Consider the following 25,558-nt stretch of genomic DNA (forward strand, 5'->3'; position numbering starts at 1 on the left):
ACGTCAACCGTGGTTTGTCCCTCGGAGCCTTTATAAAGATGTGACTCTACTTTGAGGTATTTCAATTTTCGCGGGTACTTCTGGTCCCCGTCAACCGCGATAACCGAGGGGTCTCTGTGAATCAGGGGTCTGGACCTCATGGCTTGCGAGTCATATATGTCTTTTTTCAGGAGTACATATAAATTATGCTCATGCATATCCCAACTTTAGCGATCCAAAGCAGGTGAGTATGGAGACAAGCATTGTGCTCGCACAGCTGATGTAACACTCTTAACATTAGTGGTTTAGTCCAGGAAATATATAACGCTTACTTCCCACTATAGTTTACAGTCAGGATGTCACACCAACAATGGCTAAGTAATTCTTTATATGGAAGCTCATTAGCTAATTCAATTTCACTGTTGAGACACTTTGTTACGAAAATCCACAGACAAACTGTAAACAGCCAGAAACGCCATCAAAGCACACAATTTGATTAAGTGAACAGGAAAGATTGGGAAATATGAAAACAGCGCACCTCTCTTGGCCTAGTGCCGTCTGCACCAAAGATGAACAGGTCAGTATCCTCATTTGCAGTATTTTGTGACATTTCTACAAAAGAACTCTGCTTGCACCTTGTTTTGAAACATATTCATGAAACAAAGAATGTCAAAACAAGCTCCAATAAAATCTCAAGTAATTGCAGGAGGGAGACAAGTTCAAACTGGTATATTTGTTGATATGGGACACAGGCTGTGGCAATATTCCTATTTCATAAATGTTATGAAATCATCTAATGACAGACAGTGAAATAGAATGTGCTGAAGAATTAGATTTTATCTGAATACCAGGTTGGGCGGTTTTGCTGAAACTTGTCTTAAATAATATGGTATGGATCTTTTAAAAATAGATCTAAAAATCTGGTTTTATGACTTTTTGGGGAAGAAAGTTCCCAACTCCTGCTGTAGATGGTTCCTGATCATGTGTTCTACATCTGGGCAACCCGAGTGGTGGCAATTATGTTGAATAGGTAAATTTCCACATAGGGGTCTCCAACCTTTTTAGGCGGAGAGCTACTTTTTGTTACAAATTAGCGCAAAGGGCACCTAGTCTGATACACATTTCTAATTATTTTATTTTGTTACTACATTACTACCAGGTCAATTATTGGAAGTATGGTTACACTAAAAAGAGTAATTTTACTCGAATATCCGATTGACCCAGCACAAAGAGCTTTTTAGAACAGGCCTACGGGAACCTCAGCTGTCCTTAGGGGGCATTCGGGTGCCTGTGCGTACAACGTTGGAGACCCCTGGTCCACATGCAGGTATGCCCGTGACGCCACACAAAAACTATCAATAGCTGTAGCTAAATGAGGGTTCGGTAAGAGAGACGGCAAAAAAATTCAACCAGAAAGAAAGTAAACAAAAAAAATTGCAACTCACTGCGTCCAACATGGGCTTGACCACCTTCATGAAAGCTCCTCTGGTTTGGGCCTCCATCGCCTCTATTCTGGTGACCTTCCTGGTGTCCAGAAACTTCAGCTGGGGAAGTTTGTGCAAAACGAAATACCTGTGTGTGGGAAGACCGACTTTTTTAAAGAGAAAAACAAATCAAATATATGAGAGGAACGGTGAGCACAAGGCTCTTGCTTGCTCCACAAAAATCATTATACAGTATGCCATCAGGTACACTTTATTTTAAAATTGTTGGTATTGTTTATTTATTATAAAAAACACTCCGAAATAAACTTAAGCTTTATGCAACAGAGATTTAAATATTAAAACAAAACATTATAAAAAAAAAGTGTGCTCTTGTGGTATTGTATATATTTCCCCCCCAAAATATTGTATTTTTTTCCCACTACACTTTATTATACTTCTAATTTTGGTAAATCGTTAATGGACTAAATAATTCAAAGAATTATTATTGTTGATTTATAGTATTTGAAACTACATTTTGCTTTAAAAAGGTGCAATAGAGAAAACTGAATTTACATAAATCGACACACAATTTACAGAAAAATATAAAAACCTTAATCAAAACAATTAGAGAAGATGATAAAATTACTGGACATTTTTAGTCTTCTATATGAATAATTTTAGAGAGATAATATATGAAATACTCTAAATAAGATATATATATATATATTTTTTTAATTTCTTTACTAATGTGTTATGATTTTTTTATAAGTGGGTAATTTACAAAACATAACAAACCCTGAAATAATATTTTTCTATATTGAAAATGAATCGTTAATACAATTTCTTAACTATGACTAAACATTAAAAAAGTACATATATACGTCCATTCATCCATACACACACACATTATATATTTATATACTTATTTCTTAAAATTTTACACTGTCAAAAGGATTTTGAGGTATTGTCACAATAAATACTTTAGTTTATTTGGAATGAATACATCATATATATAATGAAGATTGAAGCTATTAATACTAATATTATTCTTAGAAGTAGTAGCAGTAGCAATATTAGTGGTTGTAATGTTTGTTGTAGAAGTAGTAGTAGTAATAGTAGTTGGGGTAGTAAAAGTTGTAGTAGTAAGTACTAGTTGGTAGCACTATTACAGTATGTTGGTATTATGAGATATACACAAAACTTTTAGTATCCATTCTTTTTATCAGGAGAAAAGGTAAAACATAGACCAATCAAAATCCAACAAAGGGACATATTTGGCAAATAATTTTAAAACCAAGGAAACATAAGTTGTTCATTTTGGTATTTGTTCCTGGGATGACTGTTCATAATTAGTCACAATTAGAAAAAGCAATGCTAAACTAAAATCAAGAGGGCAATCAAAATGCAAGCAAGACATCTTTATCGAGATATAAAGCCGACATCGTCAAATTAAAGCTAACAACGTCTCCTTGAAGGTATTAGCCTTCAAAGGTGATGAGAAGAAGTCGGACGTATAAATAGCATTAAAGGAGATGTTTTCTGGTCTGCCAAGGCTGTCATTCCAGTGGCATCATAGCGTCTCTGCCGGCATTCAAACACGTCTTTTGTCGGGGCAGGGAAAAAACGTCAAAAGATAATGGTGGAAATACATGGATGCCAAAACATCCTTTCCATGACTGGCAGAAGGTAGAGAAAGGAAAGGAAGAAGCGAAAAAGGACACGAACGGGGAAGGACGCGAATGGTGATGCCCGTCACGATCAGGTGGCAGAGTTCAGGTCAACGTAGCAATCACGGGGAAGAGCAGCAGTTGTTCTGTGGTTTAGTGAGACTGTTCTGGCTATGTCGAGTTTTTGTGAAAGTTTACCCAAAAATTTTACTTTGAATTCAATTGTGTCAAGTACTGTCTTTCTATCTACCTAGGTCATATCCCTCGAGAGGGGTGACCGACAGTAAGACCAAAAAAAAGAAAAGAAAAAAAGGAAAAACTAATAAAAAAACACATAAAATTTGACCAAGGCCAAACACCCAACAAGTTAATCACCTCGGCACCCAAGTTGGTCATGCTTTCGTCCTTCCAGATGAAACGGGACACAAGAAAGCAGCCATGTCACTCGGGTCAGGGTGACACAACACACTCTTCTGTTCAACAACAGGGCCCGACAGCTTGCACTGGTTTACCCCTGCCGCATCATACAGGTGCCCTGACCATCCCTTAGAACACGTCCAAACATCCCACTATCCTTTCACAACACCTCTCCACTCATTCCTATCACCTACAAGAGCTCTAGCTTCCATTTCATTTAGACCTCTTTCCTGCAGTGCACTCATAACACCAGTCATCCACGTCAATCGCGGCCTTCCTCTTGGTTTCCGTCCATTTACTTCTGCTCTGTAGATTCTCTTCAACATACGCTCCTCATCCATCCTCTTCATGTGTCCAAACCAACCAAGTATTCTCATATCCACACGTTTTCTCAGTTCCACTACCAATCCAGTTCTGTCTCTTACAATTTCATTTCTCAATCTATCCAAAAGTATAAGTACAAATGTATTAAAACCATGCAAAAACTAGCATTTTTTTTCTCCAAGCGAAAGTAGCTTATGCTATGCCTATGCTTCAAAATTTACATTGTCTTCTGTGCATTTAAACATGTGACTAATACTACAATGCAATTTCAGTCGTATTTTATATGTGCTTATGCAATAATTGCATTTGTGACTTGGACTACAGAGCAAATTAGTCTGTAAGAATGTTATGTGACCCCACCATTAAAAACAATGATATGGACCCAAATAAATAAGTGGCATGGGAGCACTTTGATTGCAAATACACATTTCAATATATTCTGAATTGTCTTAAATCAGGTCTTGTATTTTGTAAGCGTATTGTTTAAATCTCTTCTAAACAGTTTTTTAAGTAACTTTTTTTTCTAGATACATCCATATTGAATGTATTGCTTTTACATAAAAAGCAAAAACAAAAACAAAAAAAAGAATAGATCTTAGATTTATTTTTGAAGTAATATAAGGGTTTCTTTCCATCCTCCTGAAAAAGACTAATGTTTGAGATTCGTTAGGCTGGCATGGTGAGTCCTCATGTCGGACTAGTTGAGAACCAGTGAAGTATCTTACTTTTCTAAAAATCATTTTTTATTGAAATTGCATCATTACAAAGTAAAGGTAAAGCCGGATTCTAAATAGAGCAGTTTGCATTGTTTTGGTAGTAGGCAGGGGTAGTCAAGTCAAGTCAAGTTTATTTGTATAGCCCTTTATCACAGTGAATCTCAAAGGGCTGCACATACCACAGATTATTCTACAGACCACAGACTATTATTACACCATCCCCTGATCTAAAACCTACATGCGGGCAAGGAAAAACTCATAAACCAGGGTAGAGCAGGGAGAGAGTTCAGAGTCCTGACCGCCTGATGGAAGAAGCAGTCCTTGAGCCTGCTGGTTCTAGCTCTGAGACATTGGAGTCTGCTTCCTGACGGCAGCAGGTCAAAGAGGCATTACTCTAGTGCTGCAGTACCACAAACAGCCACTGGGAACATCCATGGTCAGTTTGGTCGCCAACAGGACAAGATTTACCCACCTCATTGACCACTAAATCCGCGGCAGGGATGAACTGTTTTTTCATTTCTATGTCATCGCACTTATTGGCGTAGGCAACACATTTATATCTAAGGCCTGAGAGACCGCCAGCTCCTGGGCTATTTACTGCCCAAGGCCTAGTGCTGTCATGACCTGCGCACAGCCTAACCTTGTCAGACACAGAATCTGCATCGCACTCAAATTGATGTTTGTCTATGTGACACATTATGAATATTACATTACAGCGGCGTCGAATCTGTCACTCACGGAAAAGTGAGCGGGGTAGGCAAAAGCTATGAAAAGAGGGAGGTGGGATGTTATTCAAGAAAGGCACGGCTGCTAAATGATTAATAGGCAACACGGAGTCAGAAACAAGCACTTAGGGCTAAAACAGACAAAAGAGAGTATGCTTTTCGCCTTTTATCGCATTTCACGTAAAGGACCCTGACAAATGGTGGTCATATTGCATGGCTCGGGGCCCGGCTTGATGTTTAATGCATCGAGCGACGCTAAGGCGAGCTAGTAAACACTCATTTGTGGCGGGGAGTAGTCGCACATGAAATCCATTTTGCAAACCGGAGTGTAGACGGCAGACGCGTGATAGAGCTTTTAGGACGACGTGGTCGAAGACACTGTTTTTGGACATCTTCAAAATAACGTAACTTTCAAAAAGCAAGGCCGCGCGGATGGAAAATAAGCGTTGCGGCTTTGCTAACAACGTTCCGCTAGTAAGTTTTTCTGAGGTCGTTTGGGGCTTTTTGGGACAAGATCACAAGCTTGGATTCTTTCCTGCAATGTTTAGAGTTATATACAGACGCTGCCCTACTTATGAACGAGATTCTAGACGATCCTTCGTAAGTTGAATTAGTTCGTAAGCTGCCTTAGTGCTACATTTTGTATGGAATGTATGTTGAAGGTTTATATAAGTAACCTGTATTGTTTTGTAATTAAAAAAAAAACATTTAATAAAATAATATGCTCTATAAAGATAAATAAAGTTAAGTTTTACTTACTTTTGGAAGATGAGCTTTAAGAGTTAGGCGACTTCGTCCTCCGCAGTAAAAAGCAATCCAACTATTTTCTCAACTGCGTCGTTTTTTTATTCCAACATTGTTTCAAAAGATATGTATTGACTCTTTCTTACATTTCACACTAACCATATTAAATGGATGCACAAGATATTAAACAATAAACATATCAAAGTTTTTAGCACGCTGGAGATAGAATGTTTACACACCAACTAGGAAGAGGAAGCGGATATCTTCTTCGGTGTGGATGCTGGGTGACCTCTCACAATAAAAGTTTGGAATACTCCGTGGTCTGTATAGCCTTTGAGGGCTTTACGAATAAATGTGACATTTTTTGTGTTTTTTATTAATGTTTATTTTACAAATACACAGTTTATGACACTCCTGCTCTAATCAATCTTCAAAACATTAACAACCATACTAACAGCACATGGTGTCCAAATTAGCCTGACTTGTTTGCACAGCATAGAAGGAAAATAGGACTGTTATATTAGCATAGTTAGCGAGTGGGTTTTCATTAACTGAAAATGGCCTTTTTCATAAATATTCAAAGGGGATGATAGTTAAATTACATTTTTTTTAGGTATGTATGCTTTGCTAAGCACAACTCTATGTATGTTAGGTAGTATTGATACTCCAACAAAGTGCTATTCAGGCTAGTTGACCACTGTTGCATATTTAGTGTCATGGTTGCCATGGCACCCAATTGTCCCCGCCCGTGTGGCGCCACCTGCGGCTCATTAACAGATTAGCTTTCCGTCTTTTTTAAGCTCAGTGCGCTTTCTCTCACTTTGTCAGTCCGACAACGAACCTCTGCCCCGCAAGACATGGGTTCTGACTCGGTCCTGTTTTCCTGTTGGTATTTCCAGTCCAGTAATGTTCCCGTTTATTTTTGTCCTGTTTAATATCAGTTTCCAGGTTCTTTCCCGTCTATTTTTGTCCTGTTTATTGTTCTCTCCAGTTTTCGTTACCGTCTTGTTTGTCCTGTTTATTTTGGATATCATGTTTCATTATCTATCCTATCTGTCTGTCCCGTCCTGTCTCTTATCGACCCCATCTGTCCGATATCAACTCGCGCAATTGGAATTGTCAGTCTCTGGCTTCCTGTCTTTCCACGCCAGACCGCCGCCTAACGTGCATGACTCCCCATTTCCCGTAAAATAAAAGGCTTGTGTGAGAATGTCACTCGTTTGGGTCCTACTCCTGCTCTTGTTCTTGATATTTAGTACTTATTAAGTTACAACATTGAACAAGAAAAAAGCCGAACAACTTCAAATGGACTTGAAAACACATGGTAGTCATCAAGACTTATAACATGTAATTTAATTTATGTTTATGTGTCATTTTATGTCCTGAGCGTGGGCGGAAACCTGCCATGCCAGTCAACAGACTCAAAATAAAGATACAGTACATACTAGAGAAAAACATACAATGAATCATTATTATTATAATTGTAAAGGATTTCATATTATATGCTAGCACCCAGGGGTGCTTAAGCATCCACATATTACATGATGAAAAGGTGCAACAGCCGTCCCAACTATTTTGTTGCAGAGAGAGAACACTCATTTTCATTGTGGAAGTAAAAAGAAAAAGACAAATAGTTACTGTCTCAGAAAAAAACCCCAAATCAAATTAATTGTGTACAAGAACACAATAGTAGCTTTATGCTTTGTGATATATCCAGTGGAGTATAAATGGAAGTAAAACTTATATTGTATTAGGCCTTTTAGAAAAAGAACACGGCTGAATTTGTCTTAATAACTCTATTACATTTTGACTAAGAGGAAGATTATGCTAACCTACCGCGAAGAAGATCACAAAGTTAAATATTGGTGCAAAACAGATGAAACTAATTTTATTAGATATTGCTAGCTTTCAGATGCTAATTATTTATGGAGAAGAAAGTTATTGGCATAGAAGAAGACAATGCTAGATTTCCACATAAAAAAACAAACAAAACAAAAATGCTGGTTATTATAAGCAGAGGACAAACCTGGTTATTGGTGTAGGAGAAGACATTGCTAGCTTTTTGTAAACCACCAAACTCTGATAATTGGCAAGATTAAGCATTGTATTGGTGGTAAAAGAGGAAGCTAGTTATCGGCCTTGACTAAAGGAAGAAAGTACTAGCTTTAACAAAAAAATGTGTGCTAGTTATTGGCACAGAAGAAGGTGAAACTAGTTGTTTGTTTAGATAAAAACAATCCCAGCTTTCCATTAAAAATAACACAACAATGGGTATTGTCGCAGAATCATACAAAGCTAATTATTGGTGTAGAGGAAGACTTTTGTTAGCTTTCCCCAAATAAAACTTTTTTTTTTTTGCACAAATTAAGAACAAGCTAATTGTCAATGTAGATAATCCATGAAAAAATTAAAGGCAGTACATTCAGCTATATTAAAAAACGACGATTGTTTTCACTGCTCAAGAAAATTATGCGAATATTTGGATAATTGTGAGCCATGTAGCATAGAAACATTAATGAAAGTAATAAATATGTGTCAGTAGAAGTTGGTTGAAAACAGACAACTGTCCAAAAAATAGAGAAAACAGTGGAAAAGGCACTAGTTAAAACACACATGGAAGCTTTTCATGTCAAATCCAACTCCAATGTGTTAAGGTTGCTGCAACAAAATCTAGTACCGTTCAGGTTATATTGGTAATGTAAAACTCACCTGTATCTCTGGTAGTCATCCTCGTCTTTATCCAGGCTAACCAGCTGGTTAGGGCAAGCCTCGTTGCCCAGCAAGCTGAGGTACTCCAGCGACGGGGTCACGTCCGCCAAGTGCTCCAGCAAGGCCTCGATATCAGTCAGGTGTCAGAGGCCGGATGTCAAGGATCCCACTACACTAATTACATTAGCATTCGCTACCCGCCGCGTCACCTTTCCACAAACTGAAGCCCTCAAAGGCGCCAGTCACTGAGACACTATCCTATTTAAATGCATTCCCAAACAGATTTTTTTTTAAATTAAGCACCGGACATGTAGAGTTACGCCCCCAGAATTACTCAAATAAGTTGCAAACTATTACACGCACCGGGAGAGTTAATGTCTTAAAGTTGATTCTCTGACCCTTTTGCTGTAGTACTGTGACGTCATTGAAGGAACACAACACTTTAAAAACGGCAAATCCCATTTACGTGAGAAGTAAGGCCAGCTCCAAAACAGACAAAGAACAGCGATTGCATACCGCTCATTTCTGCTTGGAGGTAGGCAATTGTGGCTTCTTGTTTGAGTTTTTCACCGCATGTGTCACTGTTAGAATTTTGGCAAGCTGGCTCCACCTTAGTGTTGGGGTTGCTAAAGGATTTTCTGTTTGCTCATGGTTTGCGCTCGTTAGCTGATAACCGTGTGTTGTTTGGCCAGATAGCCTAGCGTTAGCGTTGATTTTGCCTCGTCCATTAGGTTATTTCTGGCAGGCTTTGCGTTAATTGCTGTAGACAATGCCACTTTGCTGATTCCTGGTTAGCCTGGCTCATCACGGGTGCTTTTTGACTAGCCACCCTCTGTTAGCACCAGTTTTACCGTGTACCAAGGTTTGTCTATTCCCGCCCGCCTTTGCATTTGTTGCCTTAGCTATTGCCGCTTTAAGTGCTTGGTTCCTGGTTAGCCTGATGGCTCACAGTGCGTTTTTTGATCAACTAGCCTGGAGTTAGCTCCAGTTTTTTCGTTTTCCTTGGTGTCTTTATTCCGATTAGCTTTGGCTGCTTATTGTGTTTTTCGCTTGGACAGCCTCCTGTTTTTCCACTGCAGCTTTGTTTTCCTTTCGTTGTACAGTCCCGGTTAGCCCTGTGTTGGCGGCTTTCCATGTGTGTTTTGCCAGTAAGAGCCCTCTCTGGCTGCTCTCTATTTTTTGTATCGTTACTGCATCCACCTGCAACACAACACCTAGGCATTCTCCAAAAGAACTACTTAGACTTGGATTATAACACTACTAATTTCTTCAATTAATTAACGTGTAAAGCACTACTGCAACTGACTAGCTAGGGTTGTGCTGATCCTTTGAGGACGGCATAGCTCAGGAAGACAAAGACAAGACATGCTGTCTTCAAAATGCAAAGTAGTTGGAATATACTGATTAAAAATTAAAGATTTTATGTAAAAAATATTGTACTATTTCCTTACATTTTGCAATTTTAAGAACTTTGGGATTACTTTAAGACGCAGAGGCTTTGTGGTGAAGCAGTGACACAATTTGGCTGTATTTCTCTTCATCTCTTTCATTTCCTAGGTGGCCCGGCTTGCGGGATAGTGACAACATGATGGATGCCCTGCGGTTCAAACACTCCGTGCTTCTCTGAGCTGCGGCTTGGAAAAACTTTTTGCCAATCGTTGAGAAAAAAAACAAAACAAACAGCCCCTAAAGCAGGCACATTCATCACTAATACATTCACTTGGAAAATTGAGCCCCGAAAGTGTCAAAATACAAGGGCGCTAATGCCGCTCTGGAGCTTTAAAATGGCAGCCCGCCAGGACAGGATGTTCATAATTGGCCTATTAGCATGTGCCCGCCACTTCACTAGCCCAGTCCCAGACGAGCCGAGATTTTATGTTGACTTGGGAAGTGAGTGTGCGTGTGTTCGTGAGTCTGAGAGAAGCGAAACTTAAATTAACAGTATAGGTTGTGTCTATTTTTTAAAAACCATAAAAAAACATAAATCCTCAAAAAAATAATAAGAATTGATTGAAACAAAATGTGATCATTTTTAGTTGTAATTCTTCTTTATTTTGACCATTAAAATATGACAAACAATGCATTTATTTGTGTTTTTTCTGGATGTTAGACATATAATATTTGTTTGTTTATTAATATTCTTCTCAGTTTATGCAATACACAGTTGTCCTTAATATTTGTAAAGGGAATACCCCTCTACAAAACAAGACTTTATTCATTTTAAGAATTATATTTCTTATTTTACTATAGTTTAGAGGTAATGATGAGCCAAGCTTCCCCGCTCCCTCCCAAAATGTGTTTTTCATATAACAATAATGACAATGCAACATTATCTACCCACATAACAATAAAATAATTTATATTTTAAATGTAGTTTTCCATTATTTAACTTGTGTCTCCATTAAATTATGAAGAATAATGATTTTTTTTCTATATGTAAAATAGATTTATGTATTTTTTAATTTGTTTATGCAACAATGTATTTACTGTTTCTGTTGCGCAGTGGTCCCCCGGTTCAAGACTCCTAGGATTTAAGGGATCCAACCCGACCAATCAATGTATTTATCAGATCATGAAAAATTGTTTTCAAAACTACCAAAATTAATTCTGATCTCCCATATTGGATGGTAGATTCATTTAAGTGTTATATTATATATCCACTTTTAATATATTTTTTACAATGAGCTTAACTTCTTACTCGTACTACCAAAAATTAAAAATACATTTAAAAATACATGAAAATGACACCGTAACATAGACAATTTGGATTATTATTTACCAACATAACATTAAAATACTGTATGTTCAATTTGAGGTGTATTTTTAAGTTTTTAAGTTTATTTGCGTTTTCGTTAAAATAGGACAAATAATAATTATATATTTTTTGCCCCAATTTAGGCAAATTCTATCTTTTATCTATTAATCAGGATGTGAAAAAAAGCCTTTAAAATAAGCAAATACATTCCCATTTACCAGATTAGAGGATATCATTTATTTTATGTATTATATTTTCTTTTAACAATGAAAATTTTGGAGCTATGTTTATTACATGCAGCACGGAAGCGCGGTGGCCAGCGCGTGTGTGGTAGAGTTCTGAAGTCAAGGATCAAACCTTCCTCTGTGGAGTTTGCATGTTCTCCCCGTGCTTGTGTGGGTTTACTCCGGGCACTCCGGTTTCAAATTGTCCCTCAGTGTGACGAGTGAGTTGTCTGTCTCCATGTGCCCTGCGGCCGGCTGGCAACCAGTTAAGGGTGTCTCCTGCCCACAGCCGAAGACAGCTGGGATTTTCTTTTTTTTTCCTTTTTCCATTCATTTATTTGGATTTCAAAATGCTGTGTCGAATTAATTTAAAATTCCTGATTCTTTTCGAAAAACAACAGAACACATATTAAAATGAAAGGTCTATATGAATGCAATTTTTAAGATAAAGTAAATGCTGGTGATTTAATGAAATTCTCATGTTAATGTAACCCCCCAACCCTTTAAATTTAACTTAAACTCAATAATTGTAGTAATGTTGAATAAGAAATGTGCAGATTTCCAGCCCACCCAAAAAAATCATCAAGGATTCAACACCGCTCACTTTGCGAGTCCTCTGTGGTTGTTGACTTGAAACCTGACTCCACTAGAGGTCCCTGTGGCCCAGAATCAGGAGCCCCCACACACTCAAAGCCACTAAAAGTGTTTCCTCAAGACAACCTATCATGGACTCTGCATTATTTATTCCCTTTAACATAAAACTGCATTTGCCTGAAAGGATATTTTGTTCTTGTTGAGCGTCAAGGTGTGCAGGTTAGGTAACCTTGGCAACCGGAGGTCATTCCCAAGCAGATTGTTGTCGACGACCAGCTCTTCCAGCTCGGTGAACGTTTTTAGGCCTGCCAGGGACCTGCAACGATAAGACCGGAGGAAAAAAAATAGTCAAGCGGTGGGGGTAAATATTTCACGCGTTGAAAGAGTTTATGTCCGGTGCAGAGCGGGCAGGGGGGTGCTGAATGACAAGAATTAGTGGCGCTGAGCTCCCCCTGGCATGGCGAGGCATCCTTCAGAGGCTTGGCAGGATGAGGGATGGGGGTCACTTGTGAGTAGCCAGGATTCAAAACAAAAGGCTTCAGAAATGCGGCGGGCAGGATGAATTTGTCAATGTCTTGTGCCTTGAGGCGCCCGCTTTCGCCTGACCCCAACCCTCCATTCCCAAGACAAATCACTCTGTCACAGTTCACCTTCACTCCCCAGACACAAATTTAACTTGTCATCCATCATTTTCACACAGGAAGCCGGAACACGCTCGCAGTGGCGTGCCCGACGGGGAGGCAAACTTTTTCTCTTTGGTGGCTTGCAAAAAAGCCCGACCGGCATATGTATAATTGTGTGTGTATATATATATATATATATATATATATATATATATATATTAAGATGTGTGTGTTTGTGTGTTATATTTAATTATATTTTTGATTGTACATGTCGATTTGCTATTGGCTGAACTCATACCCACAATATCTATAATTTTCTTTTTTCAGTTATGTATCCCGTGTGCTTCACAAAGACTTTGCGAGTTAATGCAATACAATGCAGTTTTTGCATACTCTGTTTGCCAAGTTCCTAAGGTTTGCAGGTAGGAAGCAAAAAAAATGATAACCAGAGTCACAAAGCTCGCAATCATCACAAATATGAAGAAGGCACAAGCATCACTACACTCACTAAGTTGCATGGCCGAAACCAATTGATAATTTGCACTATTATAAAAAAAAAAGGAGGCAGGTAAAGCAACAAACGGCTCCTAGGACATGGAAATTCTCTCAGGTTTTAAATGAGGTTTAATTTTTAATTCACCATTTCCTTTTCCTCCCCTCCATGCATCCACCTGCTACTTTAACCGACCCACTCGGTCATGTCACCAAAGGTAAATAACATTTCCTTTTTCTTTTAAATCTACAATTATATATGTTAAGTCATACACATGTTTATGTCATATACGCAAGAGTATTTTGTTATTTAAATGTTTTTAGCTGTGGCACTGGTTTTCAGAACACATTAACTATGCAGTACCATGGGTTTATATCACCGCTACAAAATAAATGTCAATTTGCAATCTATAACTCAGAAAGGATAATTGTTGTATCTTGGTGTATAATGTATTTAACCGACAGAACTTTGGTTTGGATACAGTTTAATTGAAATTTTGGAAAGTATTTTTTATCAGTTGATCTGAATATTTGTTACGATCATGATCATGTATTTTTATCCCTTTACATTTTTCGTGTAATTTTTGCCCCTGAGTGAAAGTTGACAAAGTCCGAAGCTGCTTTTACAAATGACCCATGGTGACAAATTATTACAGAGCATTTCACAAATACAAGGAACATTAAAGACGTGAATTTTCAAAAGGGGGAGCTGGTTGTGGGGACACACAGGTAGCGCTTTGCTAGCTGGCTCACTCGTGGAAAGTTTTTTTCATGGGACCTGGTTCCTTTTATACATCCTTTAGCACGCGTTTTTACTGAATTGTTTTTTTTTTTTCTGTGTATTTTAGCAGACAATACTGTTTTAAATGGTGGAATAAGTTTGTCTTTTTGCCTGTCATAGGTAGCAAAGTTTGTAGTGAATATCACCGCTCTATTTCTTTCAGACTAAGTAGCTAAAACACCTCTAAACAAGTGAAGATTGGTGGCCTCTCATGTCTACGTTGGCACGCTGGATGTTATCCTTTGTCTTTTTATTGCTCATTTTGACCGTGTTCAACACGGCATGTTGTAGCCTTTTGCTTTCACTCTGTGTGAGCCTGTCTACCGCCACTCCTGCGAAATGATTGGCTGGTCCTCGTCAGCTTTTTCGTCTCCTGAATGGTAAACTGGAACTTGTTTTTTTCATTGCATTAGTGCCCCCATTTTCTCCGCTGGTCAGATAGTAATTACAGTTTAAATGAATGATTTTTATCAAACGTTTTTCTTATTTATCATGGAAAAAAATTATATGACAATAATTAATATCATTTTATAACTTACTGTCATATGCCACCCCCTGGCTATGAAGAAATGTACTGACCGGTGCTCCCAGCTTTAGTAAAATATTATAACAGCCACACCAATTTTTGCTATTTTTAAGGGACAGGCTCCTTTGACCAGGATGACCCGCCTTTACCACTTATCCCTTCCGCTCCTGTTCTCACCCATTCAAACAGCCTTCTCGTAAAAATGACGTAAGGCCATGTTGGGGTTGATATTAGGACAGTTCAAAGTTCAGGCTGTAAAAGGAGCACAATGGTGGTGCGTATTCTCCAGTCCAGCTTTTCCTATGTGACTTTATTGGCATTTAAATCAAGCGGCGTCGTGCAAGCTCTCTATAGATTTTGCCATCTAAAGAGCATTCCTAATGACATTTTTAGTCTTCAAAGTCCGTCGATAACTGCAGTGGCTTCATGAAAGCGCGTCTGTATTCAGTGACAGCGCGGTGTAGCTTACTCAAAGGCTCTGCCGCTTTTAAACAGATGCAGCGCTAACAAGTTCCGACGCGCGTCGATGCCAAAGACTTTATCGTGACAATCTGCAAATGAAGGGCGGGCAGCCTTGCATTATGTAGCAACACTTTGGGAGAGCTACGATTACAAAAATATATACTCCTATCAAAATGTTGATTTCTCAGATTTATCTGAATTTAGGTTTTCAAGAACTTTTGTTATAGTTTAGTTAAAGGACAGACCCATGTGGGTAAAGCAGGAACTGTAGGAGTAGGTGCTCAAAAAGAAGGAGTGACAAAGACCCTTTCACAAAATAACAAAATGTTCAAACAAAACCGATCCCAAGACCAAAACTGTAAATAGAGAATAAAGGAGCAAAGTAATAAATACACCAGAAACAAACAAACCTGGCCATGTGGTTGAGTAAAACATATTATTCGACCATACCAGGTTTCCATTAATATTTTTTTATTCAGCCAATACAAAACAAATGCAAAAATGAAAGAATACTAAAACCAAGATGCATTCATTTAGCTCAAATGACAATAAAACATATTGTAATGTATTCCAAAAATGGAGATAAACACTCCACATAAAACCTTTCATGACGTTTGAATAATCTATTATATCGTAAAAACAAGGGTTAGGGTTACGGTTAAGTGTTCTGCAACCCAGCCTCTTCTGACCTGGCTGAACCATTCAGGCAATAACTTGAATTTAAAACAATGACAAAAATGGATGGAAAAGATCAAATCATTCGCACATTGAGATATAATGTAATGAAACACAAACTGTAAATCAAATTTACTGTTTTCAGTCCAACAGAAATTGAGGTGAACTCCCGTTCATTCATTTAGGAACTTACCTCACTCACACATTCAGGAATTGAAACTCCGGTGCAAACAAAGAAATTGCTAGCATCTCACACGGAAATGAACAAATCAGCAAGTCGCCGCTGACTGCGAGCAAATCAGATTGATGCCTCGTTTCAAAAAGGCGGCTATAGACTTTTGCACACAAACAGACACACTCTTAAAAACACACAGCAGCAACTGACAGCGCCTATAGCTGGGATTGCTGTCGGCTGACAAGCTCTTATCGCTTCTGACTAACACGCGAGGAAGATGGATGAGCACATAGATGTGTTTTGTTTTTTCCCCCAATATATGGTGTTTCTCAGCAATACGATGAACCAAAGCCCAGTCACAGCTATAAACCAAAACCATATCCCCCCTAGTGGGTGGTGGCTAGATTCGAGAACACACTCACATTCACCAAACATTCATCCCCCTTTGCTCTTACCAACCTGACACACGTTTTCCAGAGGTAAATTGTAATGGGAAGATCTTTCTGCAAATGTAAATGTAAACGGCATGTTACTGTCGACACCTACAGTATATGGGGAGAGCTGTGTTTAAAAAACAAATATATATATATACATTTTACTCAAGATCTAAAAATCATATGTCTTGATAAATGAACACGCAAGGTTAAGATCGCATATTTAAATCGCATATATATTTGTGGCCCTGCAAAGTTCATATTTCACACCGGATTTTTCTCTTAATGGTGCTTGAGAAATTAGAAAATTGGAATGGAAAGTTCTTAAAAAGTGCTTGAATTTGGCCATCCACAAAGTTTTTTACATTTGACGTTCACAGTAACACTGCGAGTACTGTATGCCATTTGAAGCACACGTCTGAAAAGCAAGCAATTAATCTGCAAGTGTGATTTGCGCAAATGTGTAGCTTGGCACTGCGTTGGATAAACACGATTTTGCCTGCCACTTCTTAAATTTTGCCACCTGTGTGTGCGTGTATGTATCTGCTGCAATCCTGTGGGTGATGTTATTAACTGCTTGGTTAAGGGGAGCTGCATGACACAAGGGGGGAGCTTATTAATTGTTGTTTTCATGTCACCGCCGCTGCGTACACTGGCTGATTTAATCAGTTAAATTCACAGCCGGGGTAGTGAGCAGCCACTGAGTCCCATCCAGCATTAACTACAGCACCGGAACGCTCGCCAGCATTTCCCATCGGCGCTTTTGTGATGATGATTGTTGTGCAGCCTGTAAATGGTGCAGAGTTGAAGCGATGCGGTTAAAAAAAAACGTTGAATGAGCATTTCCTACAGTTTGAAGGTGATGGAGCGTAGTTTTAGGTGTTCTTAAAAAGTTAAACATTTTCTCTTGAATGTATGTGTTAACAATGCCCAAATGAGTTTAAAGAGCCTAAAAAATGTTTTTTCCACCGCGCCTGTCTGCTTTTATCTTACTTTCTGCAACACTCAAGGGAATTTGCAACACATTAGAAAGCAGACAAAGGGAAGGAGGGGTGGAAAGTTGAGTTCATGCTCGTCCCTGGGATATTTTGTTTGTGTAGGCTGAAAATTGTAAATGTAAGAAAAGACCTGTTTCAAATACACCAACCCAAACCCCCGTAAAATATTTGAAAAAAAATGGTGTGTAATTGAGGATTGAGCTGACTGAGGCTGCAATCATGACTTTAACACATCACCACCTTTAATTAGGTATATTAATAATGAGATAAATTATTTATAGTCCCAAAATCATTGACTTGAATAAAAAGGCATAACAGAAAGGACAGGTATCACAGAAGCAGCTACAAAAACAAATCTGTTAATCGACAACTATTTATTTGTAAAATATTCAAGTTTTTCTGAATGCAAGAATTGCTGCAAACACTCAAAATTGCATTTCCCGCAATAAACATTTATCATTTAATATTTACTCAAAAATATGTCTAAACTATTTTTATTTTGCAAAATAATGGTTACTTTTTTAATTATGTTTGACACATCATGTGCCGAATTAATAACATTAATATAAGTTGTATGTTCCAAAGCATTTAAAATAATGTTTTATTTTTGATACCAGAGATTTAAGTGAAGAACATTTTATTTTTCATCCGATTAATCAATAACCTGAATGTTGCTATTAGCATTGGGAGAGTGCATTTCATAATTGAAGGATAATGGGCCAATAAGATTTAATTTTCAAAAAGTTACTGAGCATATTAGGCTTTTTTGAAATACAATTTCTGTATTGTTACTTTAGGATATCATTTTCAAAGACTGAAAAATCTGATGGGAAAATAAACCCTTTTTATATCGTAAGTTAAGATTTTGTGTCTTTGAACATTCAACTCGTTCACTGCTTCGGTTACATTATATTTTCTCTGGCATAGTAATGAAAGTGCTAAACACAAAAGCTTTTAAAGTGTATAAACACAATTTTACAATTACATTTTAAGTACATTGTGACCATCAAGGGAAAAAAACCTATTCAAGAATGTAGTTATTCTTTATTTTTTAAATTATATTTGAATAGTACATTAAATAGTTATTTAAAGAACATTTTCTAAATACATCAATTTATAATGCATTGTCGCATTCATTTGAAAAATAAATCTCTTTTTTTAACTATGAATGAAAACTATTTCGAACATTATAAAATATATATGAACTATAATGTTCATCCTCCCAAATATAATTTATTTACATGTGAGTGATGAAATTCTGCAGGAAATAAATTGTCAGTGGGCCACAAATGGTCCCCACACCGTAGTTTGTTCACCCCTTAACTCCCAATTCTCTGGTCAAACAATGATTCAAAACTTAATGTACTGAACCCCAATCGATTAGTGACTAGTTAATTTAAAAAAAACGAGAAATAATAATGATAATGTTCATTGAATATGCTAAGTAATTGGATTTTATGATATTCGAAGTCCAGGGTGCTGTTATTGCTCTTTTTGCTTTAACGAGGCGAGGTGATGAATCATTTTCTTGTTAAGGTAATTATCATCCGTCTGACGATCACAGCTAATCCGTTACGCTAACGACCACCACTTTGCACGAGTTAGACGAGCACATGCATCGAGAGCGTTTAATCCTCCCAACGAGCAATAGAAATATATTAATTCTATAAGGTCGACGATGACAACGACGGCGGAGCCATTGAGCATTCGATCGATCTGACGGATACTAATGCTGACGCAGTGATTGATAAACCGCTGTTGACAAGCGAGCCGAGAAAACCCTCCACTGTTATTGGCTGAAATGTCAGTCACGGCTGCCAACGTCGTGTCTTATTTCCTCAGGCACGGGTAAAGTGGCGCGAGGCGGCTCGGGCTCGTTTACACGCTTCAACCTGACTTTCTTCGCATGCCCGCCGCCAAAAGGAATCCTTGGTGACCTTTTTGAGGACAGATGTGCGACATGGTCGCTTTCAAGATGTCGGTTTGTAAGGTCAGGATTCTTTGTGTAAGTATCAACTAGGGCTGTAACTAACGATGAATCGGGCGAATAGTTTTTCCAAACTATCGGTATATACAATTTTAAAAAAAACACACAATTTTAATTTCCTCCCCTGTTTAGATTTCGAAGTTTTGGATGGATAGAAAATTAGCCCACAAAACAACTGGATAATCTATAATAAAAAAACAATACTGTCATGATGACTGATTACATTCACCTGTGCCCGCTGGCTACCTGATTGGTTCCTTGTCCTACTTAAGCTGAGTCCTTTCCCTCGCCTGTTGTCCGTCCGTCAGTGAACCTCCGTTTTCGTAAGGCAAGCATTTTTGACTCTGACTCCCATCGGTCCAGTTTTTTCACCCGTTTTCCACGTGTCCGTTCCTGATTTCCCCGTTTGCCTCCGGCTACGACCCGTTTTTGACCTCAACCACGTTGTGATCTCCCGTCCCGGCTAACGACTCTTTTTTTTGATCGCGACCACGTTCTGCTCTCCCGTCCCAGCTAACAACCTGTTTTTCCGTCTACTACGCTACGACCTCCCGCTCCGGAAGATCCCTTTCCGCATCCGGAACACGTTCCGATTCTGTGAGCGGCTTAATTCCCGGGTCCAATTAGCACTGAATAAATGAATGAATGAATGAATGAATGAAAACGTTTATTTCGAACATTAAACTGGATCGTGGGCGCTGCCTTTCCTCTAAACCTCAATAAACTTGTGATTAACGTTACGCGTCTGGGTTCTACTACCGTTCTGGTTGTGACAAATACATGACCCCACAACTGTGCCGCGGACGCGGTAACCACTCAGCTTGTGTGCGGCCTATCATTGTTAAAATGTGAAAAAAAAAATAGAATTTAGTTTTGGGGAATAAAAGTGTTTTTGGAAATACTTTTTCCACTTAACAATGACAACATTCAACGTTAACAACTTCAGGATACAGACGCTTCCCGCTTTACGTACTTTGGAATTACGGATTCTGGCAGATACGATCAATTTTTTTCGGGATGTCGAAAAATGTCCAAACATTGCTGTAATTTGAATTTTTCCGAGTAGAGCACAGTACTGTAGTGCTTCTTTCCGCTGTGTGGCCCTGTGAGAGCTCACCCAGCAGCCACACCGAAGAAGAAATCTGGCTTCTACTTCCTGGTTCCTGTGTAATCATAACAACGTGTACTGTATCGTTAGCGCGCTAAGAACTTTGTATTGTTTAATATCTCGTGCATCCATTCAATATGGTTGGTGTAAAGAGTACGGGAGAGGTGAGCCGTTTCTTCTGATACGAAAGTTGAATAAGAATAAGTTTGAGAAAATGGTCGGTACGCTTATTTTTGGGCACTATTTACCACGGAGGAGGACCTCTGGAGTCCCAAGTCCCAAAAGTAAATAAAACCTCACTTTATTTATCTTTATAGAGCATATTATTTTATCCATCCATCCATCCATCCATTATCTACACCGCTTATCCTCAGTAAGGGCCGCAGGGGTGCTGGGGCCCATCCCAGCTATCTTCGACACACCTAGGGACAATTTGGACCGGCCAATTAACCTGACATGCATGTTTTTGGAAAATGGGACTAAACCGGAGTGCCCGGAGGAAACCCTCGCAAGCATGGGGAGAACATGCAAACTCCACACAGGAGGTTCGATCTCTTGACCTCAGAACTGTGCCGCACACGCGTTAACGACTGCGCCGCCGTGTTTCCCCATATTATTTTATCAAATGTTTATTTTTTAGTACAAAACAATACAGGTTATTTATACAAGCCTCAAACATACTTATATAAACCTTGAACATACAAAATATAGCACTGGAGAAACTTACGAACGAATTCAACTTACAAACAAATTCAACTTACGAACGTTCGCCCGGAACCTAACTTGTTTGTAGGTCGGGCAGCCTGAACTTATCACGGAAGCGGTTTGATCTGTATACTAAATGAATTAGCTATAAGTGACATAAAACAATCACACATGCTAACATAATCATCCCAAAAAACACTAAAGCACAGAACCTATTGATGCAGCTATATAAAATTATATATTATACTTCATTCTCCTTCATTGTTTGATAGTGTTTTTAGTTCAGGGTAGTTCGGAAAGTGGGTTGTTCCAAGCTTATACGCCACAGTTTTTCAAAACCTTGCCCTAGTATCAAAACTGTGCAAAAACGCTTCAAAAGTGAGCTCCATCGGGGAGGCCGCCATTGAAGAGCACCAGTTAAAATACGAGGTCCCGTTCAGAGGGCAACAGATAAACGTTTGATGGATTGACCAATAGCGTTGCCACCGTGGCCTTCATAAGCGCATAATGGGCTATTCAGAGCGCCCTTCAGATTGCCTGCCAGGATAAGGTAACGTAATGAATGGACTCGAGCAAGGCGGAATACGGGCGCCTTTAATAAACTTAATAAAGAGTTGAATGTGGGCAGAGGAAAATCAAGAGCAATACAGACTGAAATTGTGTAGAAATATCCAGATGCATAGACAATTTTTCTTTTAGTAAGACGATTTTGAACAAGTTTGAGTCACTCCAAAATGCATGGATAAAAAGTCTGCTAAAATGTGTTACTAGTTTATGAAATATGTTTTGGAAAGTTGAATATTTTTGATTAAAAAAAAGATGTTCTATTCTATCATGAGGTTTGATATTTCATAACTTTACTAAAAAAAAGCATTGGTAATGTAAATTTTCTTTTTAATAACATAAATTCTGTAACTGTCAGGACCAGAACGGAAACAGGACACATTTGTGTTACGTTCCTCACAAGTTTCATAAAAGGAAAGAGGAAGGGCTGCGCCCACGATCCGGTGTTCCCTAGGCGCGGATGGCAAGTCGCTCTCGTACTCGGATTGTGATCGGAACACGGAAGTAGATCTTCCGTAGCGAGTGATGGACGGAAAAATAGGCCGATAGCCGGTACAGGTGAGCAAAAACATGGTCGGGACCATAAACGGTTCGTAAGCCGGGACGGGAGAGCAGACGTGGTCGGGATTAAATACAGGTCGTAAATCGGGACGGGAGAGCAGATGTGGTCAGGATCAAAACGGGTCGTAGCCGGAGACGAACGGGACGTATTTACTTTTAATTTATTTATGTAATTTTTTTCATTTATATTATATGTATTTTTTTGCTGCATTTTCCCAGTTTTTTTATGGTTAAGATTTAGCATTGGTTTTGGAGTGTATTTTTTAAGTAATTGATTTTAATTGTAGTTTTAACCCTTGTTTGACATTTAAAAGAATTTAAAAATATATACACTTCCGCTAGGAATAATAGTTATGACAATATCAATACTTAGTTTAATTATTTGTGTTATATTTTTGTATTTTCAAGATTATTGTTTCAAATGTTTTATTAATTTGGTTGAATACTCATATCCTTACTGCTATTTCGAAAATGCATATGTTATTTTTGGGATTTTTGTCCTTTTTTCATTGTGAATACCTCATTTATCCGAAAAATAGCAAAAAAGGAGTTAAGTTAGATTGGAACAGCAGCAATGATGATGTTAATTTGACATATTAAGTTTTAATTCTTTATAGATATTGGAAAAATTCCCCAAAAAGTTTTAAAAAAGAGAAACGTGATATTGGGTAAAGTCATTCTGTATTTCGTTGATTTATATTCGTCCGCACCGTAGAAAATCAAGCAAAGCGTTGCCAAATTCTTCAACATCTAGTCAACAAAGAACTTTTCAAGTTATATTTCACACATTACTCCCTGCTCCGAGCCCACTCGGCAGGAGACATATTTTGTTTCCGCAAATGACGCAAGCTGTTGCAAAGTTCAATCCGACATGCCGCTTCCGATTGACAGCTTTGTCTTTATGCTTTTTTGGCTATCAGGAGCCAGCACGGTGCAATAGTCAGAGCCGATTAAGATTGAAGCCGCCTGCAGAAAGGGAATGGCTGCCGGCGCCTTGTGTACTCTTAATGATTTGCATTGCCATTAATAGTCATTTGCGGCTGCCTACTGTAGGAAGGAGACGTGTAATCCCCTTCCCATGTGTGAATTTGTGAAGAAGGGTGATGTCCTGGATGTGTGATCTTTAAATGAGTGCCACCTGAGGCCTGGCACAGAGTGACTGCCACGTTGGGGTGAAAGTGTGAGCGGTAGGAGGGAGGGTAGGGTGATAACGGCGCGTCGAATCCGATGTCGCCGTCGGGGATAGGTGCGCGGGGAGGCGGAGAAGGCCGGTGGGGGGAGCCCCGACTGGATCCGTGCGGAGGTGGGCGCAAGGGATGTTTTTTGGGGAAGGTTTGAGGGGTTGCCTTGAATTCATTAGCTTTACAGATGTCATTTGGTTTAGCTAATCCAGAAAAAAAGGGTTTGATGCTATATTTTTGGTATGGTAACATTTTTGACTCTCTGTTGTAGGTTTTAGTATGGAAATATCATTTTTGGTGTCAATTGTACTTATTTTAGCAGTTGACCAGCTCTACACCCTCTGTAGGGTCGTTAAGTGTGCATGGGAGTTTTCCCATCAGGTCTACATGTATTTTGTAGACTTGGAAAAGGCATTCAACTGTGTTCCTTGGGGATCCCTGTGGAGGATGCTTTAGGAGTATGGGGTACCGGACAGTCTTATCTGGGCTATACGGTCCCCGTATGATCGGTGCCAGAGTTTGGTCCACATAACTGAAATTAAGTCAAATTTGTACTGCCCGTTTGTCACCGAATATGTTCATAACTATTAAGGACTGCATTTCTAGGTGCAGCGCTTGGGTTGAAGGGGTCCAGTATGATGACATCAGCATTTAATATCTGCTTCTTGCAGATGATGTGGTGCAACAGCTTGCGTCATTTGCGGAAACAAAATATGTCTCCTGCCGAGTGGGCTCGGAGCTCTAACTAGAGTGATTTACAGCAGAGTGTGAAGTGGCAGGGATGAAGATCAGTACCTCCAAGTCCGAGACCACGGTGCTCGGCCAGAACAGGGTGGCATGCTATTTCGGGATTGGGGATAACTATTCCCCAAGTGGAGGAGTTCAAGTATCTCAGGCTCTTGTTCACTAGCAAGAATAGGAAGGAACTGGAGATCGCCAGATGGATCGGTGCAGTTTTGGCCGTCATGCGGACATTGTACCAGTCCCTTGTGGTGAAAAAGGAGTTAAGCCAAAAGGCAAAGCTCTTGATTTACCGGTTGATTTGCGTTTCTACCATCAACTGTGGGTCAAGGTTTTATCTCATCACCACTCTATTTTTAATCACTGAACCATGTTAGAGAATCACTTTCTGTTTAGTCCATTCTCTAACATTTATATATTGTACTGTGATTAAAATAATATTGATAATGATAAAAGACCTATTGCCTTTCTGTACGCAATCTATGACCCTAGTGGCCTGGTGGTTAGGATTCTGCGCTCTCACACTCACTATCTGGGCTTGATCCCTGTTGCCACCATTGTTATGGATAGCTATACTTTAAATGTCATTCATGTACACAGGTATACATAATGACATGTTGATAAATCTGACCCTCACAGTTTCCGTAAATATATAAATACAAGTATGTTGTAATGACACGGAGTAATACGGAAAAGGAACCGACAAAAAAAGATACTATGCAATCGTGGTCAGCGATAATTGCACAAATCTGTGAATGTACAACGGCACGCATTTCCAATTTTATTCGTATGTAAGGCTTATCAGATTATCATGGGGCACTTTCCAAATATTGACTTGTTTTGGTAAGTCTAGAGGTATCACTGTATTTTAGAGCTCACAATCACTTTGTGGTAGAAACAAGCGACCACACACCTCCCAATTTGAAAATATGTTTTCAATCTCGTTTGACTGATAGCAACCCCGTACCGTCTGAACGATTGGCCACCCTCGTGGATCCCCCTGCCGAGCGCGTGAGGTTAATATTCTCTCTCAATGTCATTAGCGCTGATGGAGGTGCAGAGAGTGCAGTGAATCAGACGGGATCCTGTCAAAGCACGCTCGCCCACCAACACACATACATGCCAGGGCCGGAACAAATCAGAGGCGGCGCAGTTGGGTCAACACTACCTGGCCTCGGGTTCCTCCAATCCCTGTCTTAATAACAACCCCGGGATCAAGCCTGGCCCTGGGATAAGAACTTGACAGACATTCTTGTCAGGTTCAACC

The 25,558-nt window shown here is 39.0% G+C and overlaps 1 protein-coding gene across 1 annotated transcript in view; it reads right to left on the bottom strand.

Annotated features, from left to right (window-relative positions):
- The window catches only part of lrmda (leucine rich melanocyte differentiation associated), a 451,150-nt gene that overhangs the window by 154,929 nt on the left and 270,663 nt on the right, over positions 1–25,558 (bottom strand). Inside the window, exons 3-5 of the mRNA XM_088351883.1 lie at positions 12,468–12,594; positions 8,706–8,845; positions 1,425–1,551 (exon numbers count right to left, since the gene is read on the bottom strand). Of these exons, the coding sequence (XP_088208009.1) occupies positions 1,425–1,551; positions 8,706–8,845; positions 12,468–12,594 (394 nt within the window). The remainder of the gene's footprint in view (positions 1–1,424; positions 1,552–8,705; positions 8,846–12,467; positions 12,595–25,558) is intronic.

Source organism: Urocampus carinirostris, chromosome 13 (genome assembly GCF_059441175.1).
Source record: "Urocampus carinirostris isolate Australia breed hairy pipefish chromosome 13, RoL_Ucar_1.0, whole genome shotgun sequence".
Classification (NCBI taxonomy): domain Eukaryota; kingdom Metazoa; phylum Chordata; class Actinopteri; order Syngnathiformes; family Syngnathidae; genus Urocampus; species Urocampus carinirostris.